Genomic DNA, 24,216 nt, shown 5'->3' on the forward strand with positions numbered 1-24,216 from the left:
GAAAAATTTAAAGTTTTGTAAACAGGAAATTTACAAAAATGACCACATTAATGATATTCATGTCAGCACCGAAATGTTGACTACTGGGTTGGTGATACCCTCGGGGATGAAACGTCCACCAGCAGTGGCATCAATCCAGTGGTGTAAATAGTTATCAAAGGATATCAGGATTATAATTTAGTATGCCAGACTTGGACATTGAATAACCTAAACTGTATACCCATTTAATCTTTGATAACCTAAACTGTAGGTTTGACTATTGATACGATTAAAGGATATATGGAATAACGCCAAATCTAAGAATACTTTAATAGCAGTCACAAAACTACAACGGCATGCAGGATTATACCCATTTAATCTTTAATAACCTAAACTGTACTTTCAGTCTTTTATTTCTCTTAAAAAATATTTTTGATTGATAAAAGAAAGATTTCCATGCTAGTATGATAAAGTGTTCATTTTGTATCCTCATAGTTCTCGCACATATGGGTGATTATAATTTCATGCTGGGCTAGATTTTGAAAAGAATTATAAAGATTGCTTGACAATTGCAGATACGTATATAGCATTTTTTTATGTTACTGTTTTCTTTAGGTGACATGTTTATAGTCTAATTAACACCTTTGATGGTCTTTAATCTGTTGATCACTTTATGCAAAGTTAATTAGTGTTATCACTACGATTTACACGGATCAATGTTTACTTTGCAGTTTTCTCAATCCAGACTATTTGTAACCTTTGTTTCTAAATGCTTAAATTTTTCATTTGTTTTTTTTTTAATTTAAAAACCCACGAACATGTAAATATTCCTCAAACCACGAAAATTAATACCTACGAATTAAAGTACTTTCAGAGTATTCGAAATAACATAAAAAAAATGTGGTGTACACTGTTAAATAACCCACCTTCTTCATAGACAGAAAAAATATTACAGTCATTCCTTAATTCCAATCGTAGAATGAACACTTAGGGTGCTACAACTTTACAGTTATTTGGATTAAGTAAAATAGTACCAAATTTGTTTGGGATTGTTCAGTTGTTTTCATATGCTATGAGCTGGGCATGTTTTCATATAAAAAGATTAAAAAGGGAACTTTGCTAAATCATCAAAGCTAAAAATTGTTACTCCAGAGTCTGGAGTCCAGACACACATTTTGTCTACAAAAGAACATTAAGTACCACTTGAATAAAAAATTTAAAACAGTCAAATGAAGGAAGTACAAAGTAGAAAAGCAATTTTTCAATCCAATGTATCCCTTATAAATATACTGTGTAAAAGTATAATAACAAAATACTTCTAAATTATATAGAATTTATTCCACTTTTTGTTTGATAGTCATTGTAAAATTTAATAAGCTCAGAATCTATTCTAGGTGTCACCACTGTCAGGGCATCACTAAAATGTTTTAATTTCACATTTTTTGCATCAATGTTTTCTTGTAAAGCACTCATGGCTGCTTCATGACAAACAGCACAGATCTGAAAAAGAAAAGGGTTTTATAAGCTATAAAGACATGTACCTTTAAACACAATATGGTAAACTTGAAAAACTATGGACAGACCGAGGTCACAAATTAAATTCCTGGTCCTTCATTTGCAAAAAAAAATGTATTGTGAATAAGACATATGATGGAATTATGTTTTATGTATTTAAGACAGACCCTATGAACTTTGTTTAGAAATGAGAAGAGTTGCAGATACAATATGTGATCCCATAAAAGTAAAATTAAAGTATTTTCTCATTTTTGTTTCATTTGAATGAGAGCACTACTTATAAATTTGAAAATATGGGACAAGTAACTTTTTATATTGTTAGTCATTCTCATTTTCATTGAGAATCCAGTTGGAAAACAGTTGACTGCCTATAGGTCTTCAAATTTATCATCTCTTCACAATAGACCACTTTCGAGTTCATCTGTCAACGGAAAAAACTCGTCAATTATGCGCGCCTTTATGACGTCATTTACCAAATAGAGGGGATCACCTGTATCTCTGCACTATTTACATTCGTCAAGTGTCTTAATGATGGTCATAGTGCAGGATAAACTAGAAATAATGGTCGTTCTGTAGGTACAATTAGGTGACAATTCCCTAATGACAGCAGTGCTGATTGTCAATTTTGAGAATTCCATTTGCCACATAATTCATACAATATAGAATTATAGTTTTCCAACCACTCGCTCAACAATGGAATGGAGTGACGACGCCCCTAAACGTACAAATGATGTTCACTAAAACCAGAGTTGTTGACAGAAATGCATCCAATTCGAAAGTTGTCTATTAAAAGTGTTGAAAGTATCCATTTTGGATATCTCTTATAAATAATTCATCATTTTTTTCTTTAGATTTGTGTTAAAATTCTACCTCTGTTAACAAAAATGATATTTCCAATCAATATTTTGATAAAGTGATTTATTGATGAATACATATTATTAATGTCTCACAATGACTTTTACAAAACTTGATAAAAAATTTGAAAACTATGATTTCAACATGTGGAGTATGAAATGTTAACCATTTAAAAGCATCTGAGATCATCCTTAGTTTTGTTGGTTTAGCTTAAACATATTTATTTATAGTGGATTGGGAAACAAGTTTTGCAACTTATATTAATCCCTTTCCACTTTGCGGGTGCGAGTGCTGCCTTGTAGCGGCATTAGCCTACTCTTTTTCGAAATCTACAAGGGTGTCTTTAATGTGCAAGAGATATGGCTCTCTCTTAACATGGGTCAGCCATTTATCGTCCCCTTCCAATGGACTATCATTGTTTCCTTAAGACCATACTCACAAATGGTGTCAAGGGAGAGCCGAAAATTGAGTTCCTGAAATTTTTATCCCGAAAGGGAATCGAACCAGGAACCTTTGTGTTAGTAGTTTTGTTGGTGAAGATCAATCTTTGATTTTATAAGGATTTTTGTTTAATAAATATTTGTTATATCTTTTTTCAGGCCTTCTTTAACTTTAAGGGTCTCTATACTTTAGGAGTAGGGTTCTTTCATGGTAATGGTTAGGTATGGGGATGTTTTAGTTTAGGGTTATGTTTTATGGTTAGGTCTAGTGTTATGGTTAGGTATGGGTTAGAGTAAGATTTTAGGTTTAGGATAGTTTAGAAATGCTCTATAAGGGTTTGGACCCCTAAAGTACCGTAAATACTCGCTTATAAGTCGATCCGACTATAAGTTGGATGCCCTTTTCAGCTCCAAATTCTGAGGATTTAGTCTTGACCCTCGTATAAGTCGGACAAAATTTGGACATTTTTTTGGCAGCTGACAGTTACTGAACGCCGGTAAAACCAATGCAAATTCAGGAAGTTTATTCATTTTCTGCATGAATGTTTGTTTGGTGTGAATTTAGTTGATGTTATTTATGATAATTTATATAGCTGTTAATAATGAAGATGTATTTATTCCTGTTGTTTTGTTCACTGTTTGTTTACAGATTAGCCATGTGTTGTTTACGTAATGCATCAATGATTTTGTAGGGTATGACTAACAACCTATTATTTGAGAAAAGCGAACATAAACCAATATGAAACTGATTTTTTTTTAAGGTCAATCAAAATTTTTCACAACACACATATCTCAGTGTTAAAGGAGCATGTAGACTTCATAATTCTTTTTATATTGTGGTGATTAAAGGATTAAAAAAATCAAGTGAAGCTAATCAACTTTATATGAAAATAACTCCCAACTCATTAGTGTCATTTGTTCACACCTTTAGTGAATACAACTCTTTGTCTCTTAATTAGGGGTTATCAATGGATTATATTGGCTTGCCAATCAATTTTATAATCTTTGTGTTTACCTGAGATATTTTAATGAATAATATTTTGATCTTGGGAATGACTATCAAAAATTATTTTTAAATATTGTATAATTTATAAGTATTGAATTGATATGATGATACATTGTATCACAATAATGACAAAATAACTCCGCTGAATACATCCTTTAACATAGTTGGTACATTGTAATCTCGTTTACATTTTTGGTTCTTGGCTCTTTCTTTTGGGTTTATGCACAAACCATTTGACCATGAAAATCAACACACAAACCGGAAACAGTCGGCAATTCAAAACAAATTGACAGAAAAGGGTTAACAGAGAACAAATAAAACACAAAGACAGTATTGTAGTCATTTATTTTCGCCAAAAACTTTTAATTTAAGGATTTATGTAGATTTGGCAATCACAGACATAGTTTAGACCAGGAAATTCACTTCTGACCACTTTTCTCGAGCTTGGATTTTTCCTCTGGTCGCTGGATCTCGCTTATAAGTCGGTACCCCTCTCTGGATTTTGAATTTTACTCCCAAACTTCCGACTTATAAGAGAGTATCTACGGTAAAAGGAGGCCCTTTTTTCTGGGTTTTAATTTTTTAGGCCATCATATTGTCTGTTTTGTGATTTCACCCATGACATTTTCTCTCTCTCTTCCTTTTAATTACCTCAGCTCCAGAATATCCCGCTGTTTTCTGTACAATCCAATCAATGTCAACAGAACTCTCCACTGGCATTTTACAAAGGTTAATTCTTAATATTTCATGCCTTGTTTTTTCATCAGGTAATGGTACATACAGAATCCTGTCTAATCGACCTGGTCTCATTAATGCCTACAAAATGATAAAAACATGAAATATATCTAACTCAGATAATTTGACTAAATGGCCTTCTTCAGTTCTTTCTTTTTCCTCTCAACTTTGTATTTCCTTTTCAATCATTGAAAAGATGTTTGTGATAAAAAGGATTTATCATGCAATTAGATTTGATGGTTTGTAACACCATTTAGAAATGATTGATATTTTTTTAATTCCTGATTGGCTACATAAATCTCCTTGTGTATAATATGTGTTGAACTTAATTTCTTGTTCAAAATTTTGGGATGGGTCAAATCCCTATAAAACAGGCGCTTAATTTCTACTAACTTTCCTGAATCTAAAGGGGCCTAATATGGTTATTTTTTTTTAAATCATCACTCCCACACTGCTAGATTGATGCATCCTTGAATGCAAAAGTTAGGATCACAGACTTTTGGCTCTGGAGAGCCTGGTGTACTCCCATGTGTATTTAAACAAGCAACTTTACACAAAAGTAATGTTGAGAGATATCTTTTCTATTAAGTCATGTGATGGCAGTAACATTAGTGACATCACTTTAACCGCACCTTGTCAATCATATCAGTGACAAATTTTTACCTTTCAACTTTAACCTCACCTTGTCAATCATGTCTGGTCTATTTGTTGCAGCTACAATCGTGACATCTTTTAACCTTTCAACTCCATCAATCTCTGTCAACAACTGAGCTAGGACTCTGTCACCAACATTACTGCTCCCACCAGAACTATAAAACATATACAATTCTTTACACTATAGAAAGATCAATACAGTATAATCAACATGCGCAAAGAACCCTTCATAATTAAATTACACTTATAATGAATGAGGGAGGGTAGGAGGGGTCCTGATCCCGAAATCCAGTGCTTAAAAATACGAAATCCTAAAATCCTGGGCATAAAAACACGAAATCCTGAGGTCTGGAGATTCGAAAAAGGATTCCTGTATCCCAAAAGGGTCAATCCCGAAATCCCGAGCCTCAAAACACCAGATTCCGGAGTCCTGATAAAGGTTCTACCCCCCCCCCCCCCCCTCATGAATGAATAGGTATGCTTAAACTGTCTTTTTTCTGAAAAGAGTACTGTGGATTCATTATTATTCGTGGGATACCAATTTTCGTGGCTTTCGTGGGTACTAGTGAACCACGAAATTAAACTTTCAACGAATAACAAATTTTCTATAGGCTTGTATGTAGACTTCGGCAAAACCACGAAATTAAATATCCACGAATTTGCAAGTTTTCCATAATCCAAGAAAATTGGTACCCACTAAAATAAATGAATCCACAGTATCCATATTCTTATGTATTGTTCCATTATCCAACATTGTCTTGTTTTATTTTGTCTTACATTTTTCATTTTTATGCGCAACTATACATTATTTTCTCATTATTGAACGCTGTGCAGTCACTTCATTTACTTCTATTTGTGTCATATTTAACTCTTTTGAATAGATGTCTCATTGCTAATCATACCATAACTCCTTAAAAATAGTAAATGAGACAAATAAAATATCCAATGTTTAAGGCTTGACAAAAATGGTTTTATTACTGTCAATTTTCCCTCATACTTCACAGCAGTAACCCACAAGGTTCATCTCTGGTCATGGTCCTATAAATTTTACAAAAATAAATCTAATTACCTCCCCCTTTCTACAGCCAATGCATCAATTTCATCAAAGAATACAATAGATGGCGCTGCTGCTCTTGCCTTTCTGAACACTTCTCTTACTGCTCTCTCTGATTCTCCAACCCACTTATTAAACAGCTCAGGTCCCTGTACAAATAAAAACACTAGGTTTAAAGATGACTTGTTTAAAAAAAGAGGGATCAATTTTGTAACTGTCTTAAACACAAACTGTTAGCATGTTCCCTTAAGGCTATTTTCTTTTGTTGTTGTCACTATTCTTTTACATTTTTTTTTCTAATACATGTATTGGAATCCTAAAAAATATATAAATAATGAGTTCCAGTATTAGTGCCAATATTTCATTGGTTGACACTGTCATACTTATTTATGTTTTTAATAAATTTGAATACAAGCCATATGAACATTTCTTTGTAGTTGAATTCTTTTTTAAAAACTCATTGATAACAATTACCCATAATATCAATTAGGAGATAACTGTATTGTATTTTAAGCTCCGACGGCATCAATTGGGGATTTGATGGTCGCAAATTAAGTTTACTGGCGACGCGTTAGCGGAGACAGTAAACGGGTATTTGCGACCATAAAATCCCCAATTGATGCCGTCGGAGCTTAAAATACAATATTGTTATCTCCATTCTAATGAAACTGACAGAAAACAACGTTATAACATGTATTTAAAATCTGTCATATGCCGTCTGCGCTTGCGCGTACGTCCCATAACATCAATTGTCAATTGATGCCATGTAAGAAAGTGACGTTATCCAATCAAAATGAACGTTACAAACATTGTTGCATTAGAATGGAAATTACCACCCTAACATGAGGGTACCCAAATTGCAACTATTATTACAGTTTTTTAACCTATGCTTATTATTTATGCTTTAGACAAAAGTTTTCATTATGTGTTTATTTTGTAGATGTATCATTATTCACTATATGGTTTCACTAATTTAATTTTGAATCCATGTGGAATCATAGAAAAAATGGTCTGAACATGACCTACAAACCATCAATGATTCTGTAATGACAAGTACCCAAATTGCATCCATGCTTAAATTCGCATCGTCAAACATTGAATTACCAAGCTTTTGTTTAATTTCTTTAAATATTTTGAACAATTGAATATTAGTTCATGCTTACTCTTCATTTTTTAAGAAATGGAAACGTGTAACATATTGTATTTGCTAATTTATAAAAGATGACGTTTTGATGGCGTCGCATGGCAACGTTTCCGTAGATTTCCTCTGCTATTTTTGCTAAAAAGGTGCAATTTGGGTACCATGACGTTATATATATATTCAAACTTTGCATAGTACAAAACCAAATTGACATACAACCTAAGCTCTACTGAGCTCACATATCAACCAACCCACAGTATGATACAGAGCTTAAATTACCTTTATTGCAATAAAATTCAGTCCACTTTCTGTCGCTAAGGCTTTAGCAATCATGGTTTTGGAACATCCTGGAGGACCATACATCAATATACCACGTGGTGGACTAATTCCCATCCTCTCAAAGGCCTCAGGATGTAACAGTGGCCATTCTACTGCCTGCTTCAACTTTAATTTAATCTCTTCTTGTCCTCCAATGTCACTCCAAAGGACCTGAATTCAAAATTGTTCTGTGTTTTATTAAATATGATAAAACAATTAACAAATTTGAAGGACAGCACTTTACTGTTCCAGATTACAAGATTATTAATCTTCAGCAGGCTTAATATCTAAATGTCCTATTACTTGTATCATAAAATTTCACTACAGAACACTCAAAAGTGAAATTGAAAATTTGAAAAGGCATTGAAAAACAAAACTCCAAAAAGTATTTATATGCCAACTATGATTAAGAACAACTATGCCCTATGATTCAAATAACCAAAAAATTGTCAAATTAATACTTTTCCATATGCTTATCAAAAAATAATAAGTCTGCAACTTGAAATCCTGAGGAGCCAAAAATTTCTAGAATTAAACTTTTTTTCTTAACCTGATTTTTAGGTTTATAAGACTGTAACAAAACAATTGGTGAAGAAAAAATCATATGGTGGTGTGCTTCTTTTTTAGCTACGGCCCTTTGAAAATGCCCAATTTTGATGATTTTCTCACTTTTCATCGATTTTTACCTATTTTTGGGCTATTATCGTGAAAAAAATCACAGTTCCACAATTAAACTTTTTTTCATACTTTCCATGAAGATGAAGTGGACCAATCTGAATAAATTTAACTTACAAAAACTATAGGTAGGTGTTAATATAAGAAAGTTTTATCATATTTTGATGCTTTTTGGTGTAAAATTTACCATACTGCCAATTTTGTATTTTTTTGATTTTTCTCATTTTAAAGAACAAAATGCATATTAATTCAACTTTTTTGTTATAAATGATTGAAAAAATACATATCTAAGAAATTTGAAAAGACCAAAATGAGATGGGATGTATATTATTCTTGTAAAATCATTTTTTGTATCCCTCACCCATTTTCTCAAATTTTGACTAAAAATACTGACTTGAATGGTCGTAAAATTTGAAAACTGGATTATTCAAAAACCGTTCATGGTAAATACACAATTTTTTCACAGAGTTATGTTTGATTATAATATTTTTAAAATTCATTGATATTTTCCACTTCTATCATATGTTTTGAAAATAATTTAAGAACGAGATTTCAACGAGACTGAACGAGACTGAAAAGTCAGAAGAATACATCCTTTACTTTTACAATAAGTTTTGTTTTCAAAAAGGAATCAAAATACCAATGCCTGCCTATACATATGATATTATTGATATAGATTTATAATTCCCAGACATTTTGAAATAATACCTGAGGAATCTCTAACTGTACTTCTCTCATACCACTAGGCTGTACCATTGTCATGGCAACAGATATATCATCTTTAGTCACACTAACAGACACCATTTGATTCCCTCTATTCTTTAGAGTTCTCTTCAAAGAGTTCAAACTAGCTGTTGTGAAACAGGAAATAAAATCAAAATAGATAGAAAACAAGAATGTGTCCATAATACACAGATGCCCCACTCACACTTTCTATGTTTAGTGGACCATGAAATTGGGTTAAAAACTCTTATTTGGCACTTAAATTACAAAGATCATATCATAGGGAACATGTATACTAAGTTTCAAGTTTATTGGACTAATCAAAAACTACCTTGACCAAAAACTTTAACATGCACTGTCATTTTTTTTTCAGTGAACCGTGAAATTGGCGTCAAAACTCTAATTTGGCATAAAAATTAGATAGATCATATCATAGGGCACATGTCACAATGTGTACTAAGTTTAAAGTTGATTGGACTTCAACTTCATCAAAAACTACCTTGACCAAAAACTTTAATCTGAAGTGGGACAGACGGACGGACAAACGAACGGACGGACAAATGGAGGCACAGACCAGAAAACATAATGCCCCTCTTCTATCGTAGGTGGGGAAAAACAAGAATGTGTCATGGATGACCCACTCGCACTATCATTTTCTGTGTTCAGTGGACTACAATTTGAGTCAAAAACTCTAATTTGGCATTGAAATAAGAAAGATAATATCATAGGGAATGTATGTACTAAGTTTTAAGTTGATTGGACTTAAACTTCATCAAAAACTACCTTGACCAAAAACTCTAACCGGAAGCAGGACAGAGGTACTGACTAACAGGCAAACAAGAGGAAGCATAGACGGGAAAACATCTAAGAAGTTGTTTGCCTATCAAATGGAAATGTTTGCTTTTTCTATTTACTTCTCACCATTGCTCTTAAATAGGGTAATAGGGGTCCGTTAACATGTTAACAACACCTCAATTTTGGCAAAAACAATTAACAAAAATGCAAAAATGCTGATAACAGTTAACAAAGTGGGTTAAAACAATTAACAGCTTTAATTTATCTCAGATACCTGTTAACAACACCTTGAAAAGGGCCAAAACAGATTAACATAAAAAGGTATTGCCCCCATCTTAAATGAAGTGAACTAGTATGTATAAAAATGTTACTTCTCAACAAGGCAAAATTTTTACATGTATTACATAAGCTTTTTTTGGTGAAGTTAGTTTCATAAGAAAATCCCTGTACCAAGTCAGGAACATGGCACTTGTTATCCATTCATTCAATGTGTTAGAGCTATTGAATTTGCCATTTGATCAGTGTATTACTGTTTTGAATTTTCCTTGGAGCTCAGTAGTTTTGTGATTTTTTTTTCTTTCTAGAAAGTCCTATAACCATGTGTTTGGTCTAAAACCCTACAGTCTTTGACCTGTACATACCTTGTTGACAAACACTAGCAAGGTCTGCTCCAACAAAACCATGTGCTTTATCTGCTATTTTCAATATAATTTCTTTCTCTAAAGTATTTGGCACTTTCTGCAACAGCTTTTGTAAAATCTGCAACATAAAATAAAATGTTATCTGAAAAAGAAAATCTTTTTCCCTGCCTTTAATCTTTCTTCTCTTTCTATGTCTTTATTTTGTATTCTGTATTTGTCTTTTCTTTTCTGCTACCTCTGCTTTCCTTTATATAAACACTTCTTATATATGTATGAAACATTGCTACTGGGTTGTTAACAATCAATCAATCTGTCTATGGTATAAGAGGCACAATGTGTTACATTTAATGAATATGAAGGAAAGTTCTATTTTCACAATTCTCAGCCATTCATGGTTGTGCAGTCATCTAATGTATGAAAAAATTGTTGATTGTCAGAATGTTTTTTTAAATCCCTTTCCACATTCCCAAATGAAGGGAACGACCCTTATACAGCAGATGTGAACTAAGGGCTGTTTCCAAACAAATATCAGGTGGAGGCACTCAAATTAATTAAATATCAGTGGTTGCATTTTCCTTAGAAATTTGTAAGAACTATACAAACGTAAGTAAAATGAGAACTTATCTTATTTTGGTGATCTGCCTCATATTCCCCTATGTATTTAATTCTGGAACAGCCCTTTACAAATTCGTTAACAGTTAGGGGGGGGGGGGGTATACTTTTAATCTTGTGAATACAACAGGGACAATAATTATATTTGTCACAAAAAAGATTTTTAAAACCCCAAAACCTTCATATTGTTTAGGTACTGTAAATTATCAAACTATTTTTGTTTGTCAAACTATTACATACACATTTATAAGAATACCAACAAATTTAGCAATAACATTATTCATACTTTGTACCTTCATTTCTTTCTTTCTGTTTTTTCAACATCTTTTAAAACCATGTCAAGCAGTTTTGAAATTTTCCCTATAGAATTTGGAAAAGACCTGAATTTCTGTAAGATAACTCTACAATCACACTATCTTTATTAAAAATATTGTAAAGGTTGGAAAATTCATAATAAGCCTGTTAAACAAAGTGCTTTAAATACAGTAATAAACTTGCCTCTCTTCTATCTTGTGATGTTGGTACTCCTACTTCAATTTCTTTATCAAATCTCCCAGGTCGCCTCAATGCTGGATCAATCTGATCTGGTACACAACAAGCAGCTACAACCATAATAACTTTATCTTCTCTCTGGTTCTAAAACAAGGTAAATGCAATAAGAAACAAATCAACTGAAACACCAGCATTTTACACTTTTAAAAACATGTTAAAATCAAATGAGAAAGAAACCAAAATAATCTTTTGATTTATCTACTTAAGAAAAAAATAACACAGAATACAACTTTTAAATTCGTAACTTCATCATGTCAAAACTAAAAGAAGTTATTATAACAAGAGTTCCTAGTTTATTGTGGGTCTCATTTGGGTGTAAGCATGATGCTGAATCACACTCTGATTCAGCATCAGACAAACACCACTTTATTAGGCAGTGATTTGAGCAGATTACAGTACTAGTGCTGAATTATAAAAATGAATATAAGAGGGGGTCGGTGCTTAATAATTTTTACATAGACCATTGCTCAAGGTGAGGCAAAAGTCATGAAGAGTGATCTCCTTTTGAATGAAGCCTAAGGGCTGAATTTTCCAAAATAAAAATAAAAGATTGGGAGAGTTGGGATACTGGCTTTATTTCAAAACATTTGGTTGTCTATGTTCACTATTTTTGCATTTTATGTACATCCTAATTCTGGTTTTTATATTCTTCCATTGGGTTTTTTTTTCAACTTGTGATATTTTTCTAATAGCACTAGTTTCTGTCCTTTTTCAGTCTTTTCTAAAACTACCAGAAAGGAAAGAAACAAATTATTTAGAAAAAAATATCAAAACAAGAAAGAAATTTTTCATCTACCTGACTTATCCCATCCATCAATGTTAACATGGTGGCTACCAGTCTTTTCTGGGAGTCATTTTGTGTTTTATCTCGACTTGGTAAAATAGAATCTACATCATCCATAACTATTATAGATGGCGCTCTGGAAAACATTGACATAATTCAAAAGTACATTTGACATTGAGAAATCTGGGTTAAGGCTCCTATTAAAAACATTGACTGAAAATCAAGTTACTGCAATATACATGTATGTAATAATTAGTCATTGCTGTCCAATTTATGATTAAGAATAAGAAACTGGTCCAATACACCACATGCATATCTTCAAGCACTTACACCAATCACATAGCTCTCAGTTTCCAACAGACTATTAAACAGAAGAAAAAAATCATATAGCACCTTCCGACACTTACAAAAACATCAACAAATTAGTTTAGGATGAATTTGACAGGTTTACCCAGAACAACATATGATACTGAAACAAAACTTAATCTGTTCACTTAAGATAATGTGACAGAATATGAAACAGTCGTTTCTTTTTTAAAGTCTTTCTCTTAATAAAGCCTTCAAATAAAATTTCTTTCTGAACATGTCAAATTAATCTTATAAATCTCAACCAAAAACAAAATATTACCGTTCTTCTGCTTCTGTGAATATGTTTCTTAGTTTTAGTTCCGATTCACCAAAAAATCTGAAATAAAATATGCAAAATTGAGGATGAATAATTTGATAACATTTCTCTCTGTATTAATCCACAAATTCAATTACAATATAATGGGCACTAAAATTGTTAAAATCACATAAGCATTATTCATATGGGAATAAATCTATCAATGGATTCAATAGGTTCAAACAATTCTTCCCCTTCTTTCTTTCTGGAGCACTCTTTGGCACAATTCTCCTTTTTTTTTAAACGAAGGGATATGCTGTATCAGCTTTTGGCACTTTTATTTCACGCACCCCCTCAAAACTGGATCCCTGTATTCCATTAAGAACTTACTTGCTAATGACATCAGATGAAGATACACTTATTACATGTGCCTGAACCTCATTGGATACAGCTTTAATCAACAATGATTTCCCTGTCCCTGATGGACCATATATCAGCACTCCTCTTGGTGGAGGTATTCCTGAAACAACAAATCATCTATACTATTAAATGAGAAGACCTCATTTTGGGTGTCACTTCTCTTCTTTCCACAATTAATTGATCAACACGCCTCTGTGTCCTATATGTACTGTGCATGGTGCCATTTGTCATCCATTCATATGATTATTCAGATTGAGTAATTTTGGAGAAAAACGAGAAAAAAGTCATCCGGATATTGTCCCGTCATTGGATGAAATTTTAAGTCAGACTAGACTTCCAGTTTGCATTTTTCTGTATACTTTGAACATAAATATACAAAGAATAAAGTGTATTTTCAGAATTCTATCTGCTATCATTTTCAAGTTTACTATCCACGGCAGTCACAGAGTTTATTAAATAGAGAGGGTCTGTAAACTATATCAATGACCACTATGGATCGATTTGTAAACTTACAATTAAAGTAAATACACCATATTTATATAGTAATGAATGTTCATAATATACAGATAAGCGCTAAAAATATTCATGTGAATTTTTGATACCTTTTCTGAAATTCTCCATTCATTAAATCTATTACCAAATTAATTGATTACAAAAAAAAGAAGATGTGGTATGATTGCCATGTTGAGACAACTCTCCACAAGAGACCAATATGACAGAGGTATTAACAATTATAGGTTACCGTACGACCTTCAACAACGAGCAAAGCCCATACTGCATACTCAGCTTTAAAAGGCCCCAAACTGACAATGGAAAACAATTCAAACCAGAAAACTAGCGGCCTTATTTATGTACAAAAAACAAATATGTAACACATAAACAAACAACAACCACTGAATTACAGGCTCCTTACTTGAATGTTCAAATGTATGTTTATATTAAATTGATAGAAAACCCAAAAATGGGAATATTGAAAATAAAGGAGGAGGGATAAAAAAAAAAAAAAGCATTTTCCTGTCCCCAATAACCATGACTTATGATACTTTTGCTGAAATTCTCCAGTCATTCAATATTTTCCAAAAAAAACCAACACTTTATATACTTTAAACTACGCTCTGAATGCCCGCGATTTCGCGGGTGTGTTCTAGTATAAACTTCATCGAATACAATTTGTTTTATTTTTCCCTGACCCCAGTAATTATAGGTAACTTTGTAATATAAATTAATAGAGACTTTTTTATTAAGACTTTATTAAAGGATCCATATGAAAAATGTGTACAGTATTAAACAAGAACGCATATGTTCATAGCATACCCTTCTTACTATCCAAAGTATTGATAATCAGGAATTGACAGATCCAAAATGTTTTTAACTCATTGCTGAAGGCTCTATGGTTGCCTATAATTGCTTACATCCACTTAATCTGAACTCTTTTAGATAGTTGTCTCATTGGCAATCATCAAATCTCCTTATTCTAAATTATATATGTGACAGGATTACTTCCCTTAGTAAATGTGATAGACACTTAGTCAGCCATAAGTGGTTGAGCTAAGGAAGTACTTCTTTAGCTCAGTTGGTTAACGGGATCCTGGGCTTAAAGTCCTGGTGGAGACAAGCAATTTTGTACTGAAATTCACCCTCTCCGTTAACATATACTACAGTGTTAAGAATTACTGCAAAATTCTGATAGCTTCAGTGTTATTTGTTAATTTGGTATGCTTAAAAAGTTATGCAATTAACTTCTAAGAATGTGAGATTGCTTGTAACTAGTTATTAAATTGCAACCTTTTATTTCAAAGTATTTTTGAGTGTTTTGGATTTTTTGGGGGGAATTACTATGAAATAAAAATTTTGATATTACCAAATGATTTAAAGAGTTCTGGTTGTGCTAGAGGAAGCTGAATCATTTCCCTTAACACTTTTATCTGAGATTTCAGTCCTCCTATCCAATCAAATGTCACTTTGTCTTTTATATCGTCTTCCTCAATCGGTTCATCTCGTAAAATCATCAGTCTTGTTTGTGAGGCTATTTTTGCAAATTGTTCATCCATCTTTAAATTCTGTTTGCCAGGAGGCTCTGGAGTTTTAAACATGTCTAAATTCCTTGGTTTAGATTTTGGAGTACTTGATATTGGAGAAGAATTATTAAAACTTTGATTTTCAGATGATAAAGATCTGTCAAATGAACTTGAAGGTGTACCAGGTGATTTAAATGATGTGTCACATGACATGTCAGACATGTTCATTCCAGAAAGGTCATGTGATAGTTCATCAACATTTGATTGGTTGAGATTTTGAGTTCTTTGTATGGTTAGATCTGTCACTACAAACTGATACATTTGTCCATAATAACTAATGTTTACTTTATTTCCTATTTTAAAACAATTTCCACCTGTAATAAAAGAAAAGCATGTACTGTAGATAGGATAAAGAAATAAGCAGAAAAAGAAGAGGTGTCCTTTAATAATGCCTTTTCAAACTAATTTTGATTACCCAACAATTAAGCTATATGTGTTATTTAGTTTTATTATACCTTAGTTATCATTTTCTATGTCGAGTAAATACAAAATATCATTACTATTTTTTAAAATTGCAAGCGTTGAACTATTGAACAGGTCAATAGTTTCCAACTTTTGGACCTCGATGAAACTATTTGACCACTAGCTTCATATTTTGCAGAATTTCTAGTGAGGCTACCAGATTGCAGGATTTTGAAAATATCACCGGAGTAACAATGTTGCTTTTTACCTTATTGTATCTAAGGTTGATGTTAGTGCAAGATGTAGCCTTAACATTTTAGAATATTTATGGAGCAAACGTTATGGTTGGCTTTCTGCTGTATATATTATGATAGTGTGATTTATCATCGACATTTATTGTTATGGTTGGGTTTCTGCTGTATATATTACGATAGTTGATTTATCATTGACATTTATTGTCTGTGTTCTTTTTCGATATAATGAAACACTTACTGACTGGATATTTGTAAAATAGTAAGTTTATTGTACTCTCAAATACAACTATTGCCCTCAGCTACACCTCTGGACAATAGTTGCACCTAGGGGACAATTATCTTACGTTTCCACTCATACCCAGTCAATAAGTATACATTATTGCATTGGTTCTTTGAAATACTGTGATTTCACAGTAAAATGATGTCAGAAAAAAATCACTCCTCTGCTGTCATACATGTCCAATGAATTTGCATCAAACAAATTGAGAATGAGTCCTTGCATTCTATACTTTATTTACATATAAAATAGTGTATACTCAGTAATAAAAAGAATATATATGTGTTAATTAGAGAAGTCAAATATCGGATAATATACAAATCATTACTGAATAACACTGATAACCAACTAATAATAGTTTTTTATATTCATCAATTCGTATGTTATTTGGTCACTCCTTGAACATTTTTCTCCACCTGCATTATTCAACAATTATTTTGCTGTTTTCCAGGCCTTTTTAATCCTGTATAATACATCCTTGTGTGTGATACTGACTTTTTAAAACATGTTTAAATGTAAATGGCAATACTTACATAGTTTATTTCTGACAAAATCTTGAAAGCAACTTTCCTCTGGTGGTAACCCATCAGTGCTGCATTAAAATGGACAATCTGATTCAAATGTTTATCAATTAATTAAAATACACAAAATGACCAACTATTTGGTTTGCATCTTATAGCAATATACTATACTTCACTAGCTTTTTCAATATTCCAAATCTACAGGGAAATCACTGTCAGACATCAGGGGCGGATTTAGGCGGGGGCGTGGCGGGCGTGCGCCCCCCCTAAAATGTGCAAAGCATGGGTTGACTTCAACATATTTAAGAATCAGAAAAGACCATTAAATCTTTTTAACATTCAAAGTATCATTAGTATATAAAACAGTCAGTTTTAACAGAATCAACGTGATTACTAATCAACTGACCGTCTACGCTTTATTAAAGTTCTATAAATAATTTCAAAGGAAGGTGTCAAACGCGGAGCTGCGTTTGATGACAAATATAATAGGTTTTAAGCAGTCAAAGCAAAAACAAATGTTACATTGTATTTGCGGTTTTTATAATCAATTTGTTTGATAATCGAAGTACCAAAACATCCCTTACACACTTTCACAATTTCATCATGACACGGTCAAGAAAACAGTCGGCAGTTGAGATTCTTTTAAACTATCTGTAATGAAAGATAGAAAAACTGTTTCAAGCGAAAGGTTAGTGTATTAATTTGTATCTCTGTGTCTATATTTATTTCTCACTTGCAACCTAAATGTTAAGCCGAATTATGTACCGCATTACTGTATGCTTGAGATCCTAAGAAAATAAATATAAATGCATCTTATTCTGATGTCTGATGTTTGTGGCACGACCTCCGTTGTCAAAAAAGTGAAAAACAGATAGTATGAAAGGACAATTAAAAATTGCTGGTAAAAGTAGAAATTTTCGTTTGAAAAATATTTTGGTCAGGTGAGCAATTGTGATCTGTCTCGTCTCGCTTTACGTCCGTCTGTCCACCGGTCTATCTGCAGAATGTTGTCATGTGCAGACTATGACGGTTTCAGCTTGAAACCTTAACTTTTTCACTAATTTTACCACAATATACTTCGAGATATCTACATTTCACCCCTTTAGAAAAATATTTAAATATTTTTACCAAAAAAAACCTCCAAATTTTTTTCGCCTCGCTCCACTCGGCGATTTATACAAATTTGCGCCCCCCCTAACAAGAAATCCTGGATCCGCCCCTGGACATGACTTGTTAAAATGTTTGGTTAATATAGACACATTCTTAACAGTAATGGTGCATGCATGATGAAATTTTTGACGGAGCATTAGAGATGTCTTACTGGATATATAATTCCTAAGTAATCAATGACAAAATTAAAAATTCAAGTGAAAAATTCTATCAACTTTAAATGCCAAAGAGATTAAAATGAAAAGAAATTCTCTACAAAATCTTAATATATACATACTTTTATGTTTTTAGAGGGTGAGTATTTACAGAAAAAATTTTGGAATGAAAACTATGCAAATTATAAACAATTTAAGACCTAAAATTGCCATGGTATAAACTTGACTACTTAATGTTAAACACTATCAAGTACAAACACTCAAGAATTATTTAACTTGGTTATTGTTGCAATCAATGGGAGATAACTCTTGATAATTGCAGAAGTATTTTATTCCACACAATAATGATTCTATTAAAAAAATACATTGATACTGATTTTTCAAATACATAAATCAATTTAAAAAATGTCTCCTGTTTAAAGCGTACGGGCATGATTACTCAAATATGCAACAAATGTTAAATCACTTTGTTCAACACTTGAGATAACATATAAAACCATGTCAATCTAGCATAAATTTGACCCTAACCTCAAAGTAATTGCAACAGAAGATTTTAAAGTTTGAATCTTTAGCATTATACCCCAAATATACACAGAAAAAAGTCCCATAAAATCTAACTTGAGGAAAACTAAAAAAATCACCATTTAAAATTCCTATGGAGATTTGCATTGAAAAGGGAAATAACTCTTGCAAAAAAGGCAGAAAAATCAATAAAAATTGATACAAAATTGTAACTTTACCGCTTCTATTCATCAGAATGTATTGATTCTTGATTTTTTAGCAATCTTTAAAGTATAACAAACAACTCTAGAGGTGATTTCATATATTTTATCAAGCTAAACTCTAGATTTCGTAATTTATTAGTTGACCATTTATTGAAATTTTCAACATGTCAAGGTAAAGAATCTCAAATTTAATGAAAATAATTAAGCATGTATTCTTCTTTTTGTGGTTTAAAGTTGCTTTAGATAAGTAATTTGCTGAAAAAATATGATATACACACCAAATTTTCACATTATTTTTTCAAAATGGTTACAAAGCTTCAAATTTGAAATTTCTTTAATGAAAAATGCCCCCAAAAAATAAAACTACCCATTACACTTTGGTTTTGTACATTTCATGAGCAGAAGATTATACAATTTAGTCAAATACAAACCTATAACTCCATCAAAGTATCATATTAAACATTAATTTCAAGAAAAACAACCAAAAACTGACCCAAAAAGACAATTTTTATACGACCGCAAATTTTGAAAAAATTTTCGTCGTATATTGCTATCACGTTGGCGTCGTCGTCGTCCGAATACTTTTAGTTTTCGCACTCTAACTTTAGTAAAAGTGAATATAAATCTATAAAATTTTATCACAAGGTTTATGACCACAAAAGGAAGGTTGGTATTGATTTTGGGAGTTTTGGTCCCAACATTTTAGGAATTAGGGGCCAAAAAGGGCCCAAATAAGCATTTTCTTGGTTTTCGCACTATAACTTTAGCTTAAGTTAATAGAAATCTATGAAATTTTGACTCAAGGTTTATGACCACAAAAGAAAGGTTGGGATTGATTTTGGGATTTTTGGTTTCAATAGTGTAGGAATTAGGGGCCAAAAAAGGGCCCAAATAAGCATTATTCTTGGTTTTCGCACAATAACTTTAGTTTAAGTAAATAGAAAATAATGAAATTTAAACACAATGTTTATGACCACAAAAGGAAGGTTGGTATTGATTTTGGGAGTTTAGGTCCCAACAGTTTAGGAATTAGGGGCCAAAAAGGGACCCAAATAAGCATTTTTCTTGGTTTGCACCATAACTTTAGTATAAATAAATAGAAATCTATGAAATTTAAACACAAGGTTTATGACCATAAAAGGAAGGTTGGTAATGATTTTGGGAGTTTTGGTCCCAACAGTTTAGGAATAAGGGGCCCAAAGGGTCCAAAATTAAACTGTTTGATTTCATCAAAATTGAATAATTGGGGTTCTTTGATATGCCGAATCTAACTGTGTATGTAGATTTTTAACTTTTGGTCCCGTTTTCAAATTGGTCTACATTAAGGTCCAAAGGGTCCAAAATTAAACTTCGTTTGATTTTGACAAAAAATTAATCGGTTGGGTTCTTTGATATGCTGAATCTAAAAATGTACTTAGATTCTTGATTATCGGCCCAGTTTTCAAGTTGGTCCAAATCGGGGTCCAAAATTAAACTTTGTTTGATTTCATCAAAAATTGAATAAATGGGGTTCTTTGATATGCAAAATCTAACTGTGTATGTAGATTCCTCATTTTTGGTCTTGTTTTCAAATTGGTCTACATTAAAGTCCAAAGGGTCCAAAATTAAACTTAGTTTGATTTTAACAAAAATTGAAATCTTAGGGTTCTTTGATATGCTGAATCCAAACATGTACTTAGATTTATGATTCTGGGCCCAGTTTTCAAGTTGGTCCAAATCAGGATCTAAAATCATTATATTAAGTTTTGTGCAATAGCAAGTCTTTTCAATTGCACAGTATTGCGCAATGGCAAGAAATATCTTATTGCAAAATATTGTGAAATAGCAATTTTGTTTTTAATTAGAGTTATCTTTCTTTGTCCAGAATAGTAAGCAAGAAATATCTAATTGTAAGAATTTTTTTTATTTGGAGTTATCTTTCTTTGTCCAGAATCAACTTAAATCTTTGTTATATATACAATATACAATGTATATTCACTTTTTACTACCAACTGATAAATTAAAATAATCTTTACCATTCAGTGATAACAAGCAGTTTTTTTACATCTTAATATTTTATGATGTATTTAAATGAGTAGTAATTGTTGCAAACTCCATTAGAAATTTTAATTCAGATTAGTTTTGGAATAAGGGAAAGGGGGATGTGATTAAAAAAATTGGGTTCAATTTTCTCATTTGAAATTTCATAAATAAAAAGAAAATTTCTTCAAACATTTTTTTTGAGAGGAATAATATTCAACAGCATAGTGAATTGCTCTAAGAGAAAACAAAAATTTTAATTTCATTTGAACACATTCATTCTGTGTCAGAAACCTATGCTGTGTCAACTATTTAATCACAATCCAAATTTAGAGCTGAATCCAGCTTGAATGTTGTGTCCATACTTGCCCCAACCGTTCAGGGTTCAACCTCTGCGGTCGTATAAAGCTACGCCCTGCGGAGCATCTGGTTTGCAAGAGTTATCTCCCCTCCCAATGTTAATTTCCATAGGAAATTTAAAATGCTGATTTTGAGTTTTCCTCAAGTTAGATTTTATGGGACTTTTTTCTGTGTATATAAAGGGCATAATACTATAGATTAGAACTAAAACATTTTCTGTTGCAATTAGTTTGAGGTTAAATCTTAGTTTGACTGGACTATGTTCATTTCTCACAAAATAAATATTCTGGTGTACATGTTACATTGGTTAATTTTTCATATCTTACGAAATAAATTTTCTTGTGTAAAGGTAACATTTTTTTGTTTTTTTGTGTGTTTTACTCTTACAAAACTAATTTGCTGGCAAATATGCAAAATTTGTTAATTGTTCATATCTTACAAAATAAATGTTACCTCTGCTTCAAGCAGATCGCTGAAGCTGTTGGAAGTCCGTATTTTAATGGCTCTACTGTTAACTTTCCACTAGATTCTTTCTCCAGCAAATTTACTAAATTATCTGGTACCCCAACTGATGTCTGGGCCATGGAAGTTGAAGGCCAGGCTATACTGACATACTGACTGTCCAATAAACATGGTCGTCCAATGGCAAGCCCACAATATTTCATTGTACTGGGATGAACAACAATAACATTGTCACTTAAATCATGAGGTAAACCAAGCTTCCCAACTGAAACAAAGTAAACACATTTTGTTTATCAAGTTAATAATGAATCTTTGAACCATAAGATTAACTGTTCAATTAAAAATATAATAAGTGTTACCTTTTCCGTGACCACAACATGACATCCCTCTTTTGATGCCTTTGGGATTCAATATTTTAAATTACACTGTTCAATCTACATTGCTTCAATGTATCATTTTATCGGACCACAGATGAATTATCACGTTGTGATTGGTTAAAAGCCGTCACGTGGTGATCCCCTATGAGACCGTATGGGGTTAGTAAGTTTCATATGGGGTTCATGACGAGTTAATGGCGACGTCATCTATTAATGTTGTTGTGTTTTATTGTTTATTTTTCAACAAAACGCCGCAGAAAAAGTCCAGCTTCCAATAAATTCATTATACAGTTAACAACTGACCCCCTACGGATCCATAGAGGTGAATACAATTCATGGGGGACTCGGCCTCCGGCCTCACCCCCTTTTGATTTTATCAACCCTCTATGGATCCGTATGGGGTCAGTAGCGAACCATATAACTTATAGTATATCTAGGACTCATAAGAAGCTTGTCCTTGACAAGGCCATAATAAATAATAGGTTTGTTTGCCCAAACACTACCTACCCAGAAAAAAGCTGCCTAGTCAAATTCTTTTATTGTTCTGATTTGAAGAAGTTTTTTTTAATCAAATAGGAATGAATTATGAAGACTAATAAAATCTGATATTTCAATTTCTTTTTTGGAAAAAAGAAAAGAAAATGCCTACCTACCGACCCACTGTCTCAACCTTTGGATAGGGTTTGAGCAAAACCAAAATATTTTTAAGTGTGGCCCAATAAATTTGCCTTGTATGCTGGCCTGTTGATGTTATTTGATTTGTGCTGTTGGATATATGGTTCATAATAGTATACCAAGTATTTCCAATACCATTTAAAAAGAGAAGTGTATGTTTATCTAGCTGCAAAATCATCTTGTATGGTCCTTGTCATATTTTTTTTACTCACTGTAAAACATGGTTATATTGGTAGTTCGACTTGAGTTGTGTTTTTGACCCTGTAATTTTTAGTTTTATAATAATTTATGGGACATTTCCAAATAAGGTGGTCATTTCCACCTACTTGTTCATCTTTTATTGAAACTGACATTTAACAAGAAACTTCAACTGATTTTTTGGATTTCTTGATTGACAACATATTTTTTATCTACATTATCCAATAGACCACTTTCGAGTTCATCCGTCACCGGCAAAAACTCGTCAATTATGCACGCCTTTATGATGTCATTTACCAGATAGAGGGGGTCGCCTGTATCCCTGCACTATTTACGTTCATCAAGCGTCTTAGTGATTGTCTTTGTGCAGGATAAACTAGAAATAATGGTTGCTCTGTAGGTACTTACTGACAATTCCCTAATGACAGCAGTGTTGATTGTCAATTTTGAGAATTCACTTTGCCGAATAATTGGTACAATATAGAATTATAGTTTTCCAACCACTCGCTCAACATTGGACGGGAAGTGACGACGCCCCTAAATGCACAAATGACGGTGATAAAGGCGCGTATAATTGACGAGTTTTTTTTGGTGACTGATGAACTCGAAAGTGGTCTATTGTACCCCTCTTCTTGTCGACTTGTTCCTTTATTCTTAATTATGAGCTTGAGGCTGACTTCATACACGTCAGGAACTTCAAGTTGGTAAACAAGAGTGTGGCCGGTTGGTGGGAATTTTGGGCAACTTGTCTTGCTTTTTAAACTGATAATAATAACCTTCTAAGGCATTCAAAGGGGAAATTAATGCACTGAGTTTGTTTCCAATGATGCTGCAACTTGTGTAATTTTTTTGTAAATCACATTCAATGGGATGCTTTTCAGTGTCTTTATGAAAAATCAAGTGTTTGCATTTCACACACTGAAGCCATTCTTGTTTCTGTTGTTTTGACTTTGGGGGCATTTTTGTTTTGCCCACGTGTTTATGTTTACAAATACTACAGGTCACTTCGGACCGTTTCTTCAACCGGGAACCTGTTATGT

General features: G+C 32.4%; 1 protein-coding gene across 1 annotated transcript; it reads right to left on the bottom strand.

The window, feature by feature from the left end:
* Nucleotides 1-1,287: 1,287 nt before the first annotated feature.
* Nucleotides 1,288-24,210, bottom strand: LOC134696090 (ATPase family gene 2 protein homolog A-like). The gene is made up of 15 exons (XM_063557682.1): nt 23,953-24,210; nt 21,918-22,191; nt 17,048-17,106; nt 15,365-15,895; nt 13,474-13,603; nt 13,108-13,164; nt 12,492-12,615; nt 11,642-11,779; nt 10,532-10,649; nt 9,081-9,223; nt 7,659-7,868; nt 6,254-6,387; nt 5,213-5,339; nt 4,447-4,611; nt 1,288-1,479 (listed from the first exon to the last, which is right to left on the bottom strand). Exons 1-15 carry the CDS (start codon nt 24,134-24,136, stop codon nt 1,303-1,305), a joined length of 2,571 nt encoding a protein of 856 aa, XP_063413752.1. The 5' UTR covers nt 24,137-24,210; the 3' UTR covers nt 1,288-1,302.
* Nucleotides 24,211-24,216: the final 6 nt, after the last annotated feature.

This window comes from Mytilus trossulus, chromosome 14 (genome assembly GCF_036588685.1).
Source record: "Mytilus trossulus isolate FHL-02 chromosome 14, PNRI_Mtr1.1.1.hap1, whole genome shotgun sequence".
Taxonomy (NCBI): Eukaryota; Metazoa; Mollusca; class Bivalvia; order Mytilida; family Mytilidae; genus Mytilus; species Mytilus trossulus.